Genomic DNA, 2894 nt, shown 5'->3' with positions numbered 1-2894 from the left:
ACATTTCGGTCACTTACTCTATAGCATAGCCCACAATTCTCCTTTCACACCTATTTTTCTTCTTTCATCTAGAAGCCCCCTTATCTATAAGCTTTCATAAAGACAAATGAGACAAGGCTTCTTAAGGGAAGTCAATCGGCCAAGGCTTTAACAAAGCTCCTTTTTGTCAAAGATTGCAGCTGCAAATTTCTACGTGGAGAAATGTGATGAGTAATGATAGTGAACCCAATTGTCAACAAAGGTGAGCCACACTTTGCCAACATAATGATAGTGAACCCAATTGTCAACAAAGATGAGCCACACTTTGCCAACAAATAGTTCATCAACTTCAGGACTCCTTGAACAGGTAGTATTATTAGTATGATGCTCTTCAAGAATATTGCTATAATCTCACAATTGTTGATTAACATAATCCTTTTTTGGAAATGTTAGATGTAGAATTTGACATGGTGCTTCCTCAACAATTAAATCAAATCTGACAATAAATGCTTGCATGTGACATAGTTCACTGCCAAATGTGGAACCAATTCTTGGAATGAAACTCCGGTTGTAAAAAGATAGTATGGCATGTGAATATTTTCTCTCTTTTATTTTATTCTTTAGGGAGATGGGAGAGAGCCCTCTCTGCTAGCCTTAAGTCCTCCAAGTTGAAGATGAGACCGTATCAAACCCCCCATGTTTTTTGAGCAAATATTATCTTATAATATAGAAAATATCACAAAATTGCTGACAATCTTGAAAATTTCACTCTTAGGGAGATTAACAGATGAAAATCAACCATTTGGAAGATGTTTTAAGCGCTAATATAGCACTGTGACCATTTGATATTCATTTTTCTTTCGACCACTTTGCCTTTTCCTTTGAGTCTGGCCTTGATCACTTCTTTTCTACTCTTCTGACTGGAAAAATAAATGATTGTTTTTTTTTTTTTTTTTTTGAAGTGTTAATGACAAGAAAACATATTCTTCGAGTCAAGATTATAGACCTTGCTACCTACTCTTGTGGAAAGATACTTGAAAATGTGGACAAAATGGAAAGAAATTTTTTGTGAAAACGAGAAAGAATGCAGAAGATACTAGCAACAAAATAAATAAATAAAAATTAAAGAGAGAGAGGGGGTTGGGAGCATAAGGAAAGGAGCATGGTATTAATACAGAAGATACTTCAAGTATTTGCATTCGATAGAAGTTGCAATCATTTTAAAATTATGACAACTTGTAAAACCTCTCTTAAGTCATTTGACTAATACTAAATCTAATTTAGTGTGTCTCAGGATGATGTCTTCCATGTCAAGTCAAGTTTCAGAGCTGAAAATGATATTGTCTACTTCATCAAGACAGACTTCAACTTCTGGACCCGTTGATGGGGATGAACAGATTGAATTCACTTCCAGTAACTCAGATGCTTCATCCTCCGACTCTGATTTCACTTTTGCAGCTCCAATTCCAGCTTCACCAACCTTCTGTGCCACTAACTCGAGTTCCTTCCAACTGATAGTTCAGGATATTTCAGCAGCAGAATTCTCAGGTCAGTCCATCTTCTTAGTGTATTGCATTGAGTAGAAGTGAAAATAAGTTGCTGAAAGGATTGAATCAAACAAAGAGATCCATGGATATATAAATTTTTGATAAGCTGATTTCCTACAGTAAATTAAATATTCTTTCTGACCTCCATACTTTTGCATAGCCTTATCATATTTAATTAAAAAATGTTTGTCTAATTCAAGAAATCTCAATTGATCCCTCGTTGCTCTAAGAGGAGAAGTAAGAGGTAGTTTTTTAAATTTTTTATTAAGTAATAAATTTCTCTAAAAAAGTGCAATAAGGTGTGCAATCCTAATATGAAGAATGTATACAAGAGAATCACCCAAAAGCAAAATGGACATCTAAAATCAAAAGATCAAATGACTTAAGATGATTGACCAGCTTGTTGCTACTTGGCTTATTGCAAGGGAGATCGAAAGCACCGAGTTTGCCCGAAAGTTCTCACTTTGTTGGAACATAATTTTCTTTGCAATTCATTCCCTCTGAGTCTGCATCTCAGTTTGTCCTTGCTTCTTAGATAACATTTTTATGTTCCAATTTTATTTGCTACTCTTTTGAATATGGAATGTTTCCAAGCTAACAATGATTTTTTTTTTTTTTTTTTCTTTTCCTTGGATTGGTGCACTGTGCAGGATTTGAAAGTGATAAGGAGAGGGCATTTGATGACTACTTCTAATGGAACTTTTTTCTATATTAAATCTAGCTTCGATATGAGCTAGTTTCATAAAACTTGGGCCTTTTGGCATTGTAGAATAGGTACCTACTCAAAAATGAATTTTCACATTCGTTGTCATAAAAGATTGTAGATGGACTGATAATCTTGTTTAGGATGCTTAATTAGTCATTAGTCGGTTGTAGATAAGTAATGCTATATTAGTTCACTTGCATATTTTGTGATTTTACTTGCTCAAACGGGCTAAGGGCCAAAAGTGCAAAAACATGATTGTATGTTGGACAATCTCCAAGAATAAATTTATTCTTCCTAGCTTTTGCGTTTAGGTTCCGTTTGTTTCGACATAAAATATTTTCTGGAATATGTTTTCCCTTTTTTTTTGGTTGTTTGATATGACCGAAAATCCTAATCAAATCGAAACATTTTTGGTTGATAAAAAACTCTTATTATTTAATTTCCGTAAAATGTTTCTTTTTTTAAAATCATAAACTATTTTATGAGTTTGGGCTTTCTCCTTCTAGCAAGCACTCTCACTCGCATCCATGCTTTTGTGGCACCTTGCATTAGATTAAGGATGCCAAAGATCTTTTTTATAGGGGAACAAGGTACGTAGTAGGATTTGTGGTCAGTTCTTGTTTGTCTTGGGCATATATCCTTAATCTTGTTTCGAAGTTCAT

General features: G+C 34.2%; 1 protein-coding gene across 1 annotated transcript; it reads left to right on the top strand.

The window, feature by feature from the left end:
• Nucleotides 1-319: 319 nt before the first annotated feature.
• LOC132166710 (myosin-16-like) lies at nt 320-2343 on the top strand. The gene is made up of 3 exons (XM_059577578.1): nt 320-346; nt 1274-1527; nt 2177-2343. The coding sequence occupies exons 2-3, from the start codon at nt 1275-1277 to the stop codon at nt 2218-2220; spliced, it is 297 nt and encodes a 98-aa protein (XP_059433561.1). The 5' UTR covers nt 320-346; nt 1274; the 3' UTR covers nt 2221-2343.
• Nucleotides 2344-2894: the final 551 nt, after the last annotated feature.

Source organism: Corylus avellana, chromosome ca11 (assembly GCF_901000735.1).
Source record: "Corylus avellana chromosome ca11, CavTom2PMs-1.0".
In the NCBI taxonomy this organism is placed as follows: Eukaryota; Viridiplantae; Streptophyta; class Magnoliopsida; order Fagales; family Betulaceae; genus Corylus; species Corylus avellana.
This window is presented reverse-complemented; position numbering and strand designations above follow the sequence as displayed.

Bases quoted from the DNA above. Each gene is read 5' to 3' on its own strand.
- LOC132166710 (XM_059577578.1), top strand. From the start codon at position 1,275: ATGATGTCTTCCATGTCAAGTCAAGTTTCAGAGCTGAAAATGATATTG. The intron at 1,528-2,176 runs GTCAGTCCATCT...TGCACTGTGCAG, and splicing joins TTCAGCAGCAGAATTCTCAG to GATTTGAAAGTGATAAGGAG.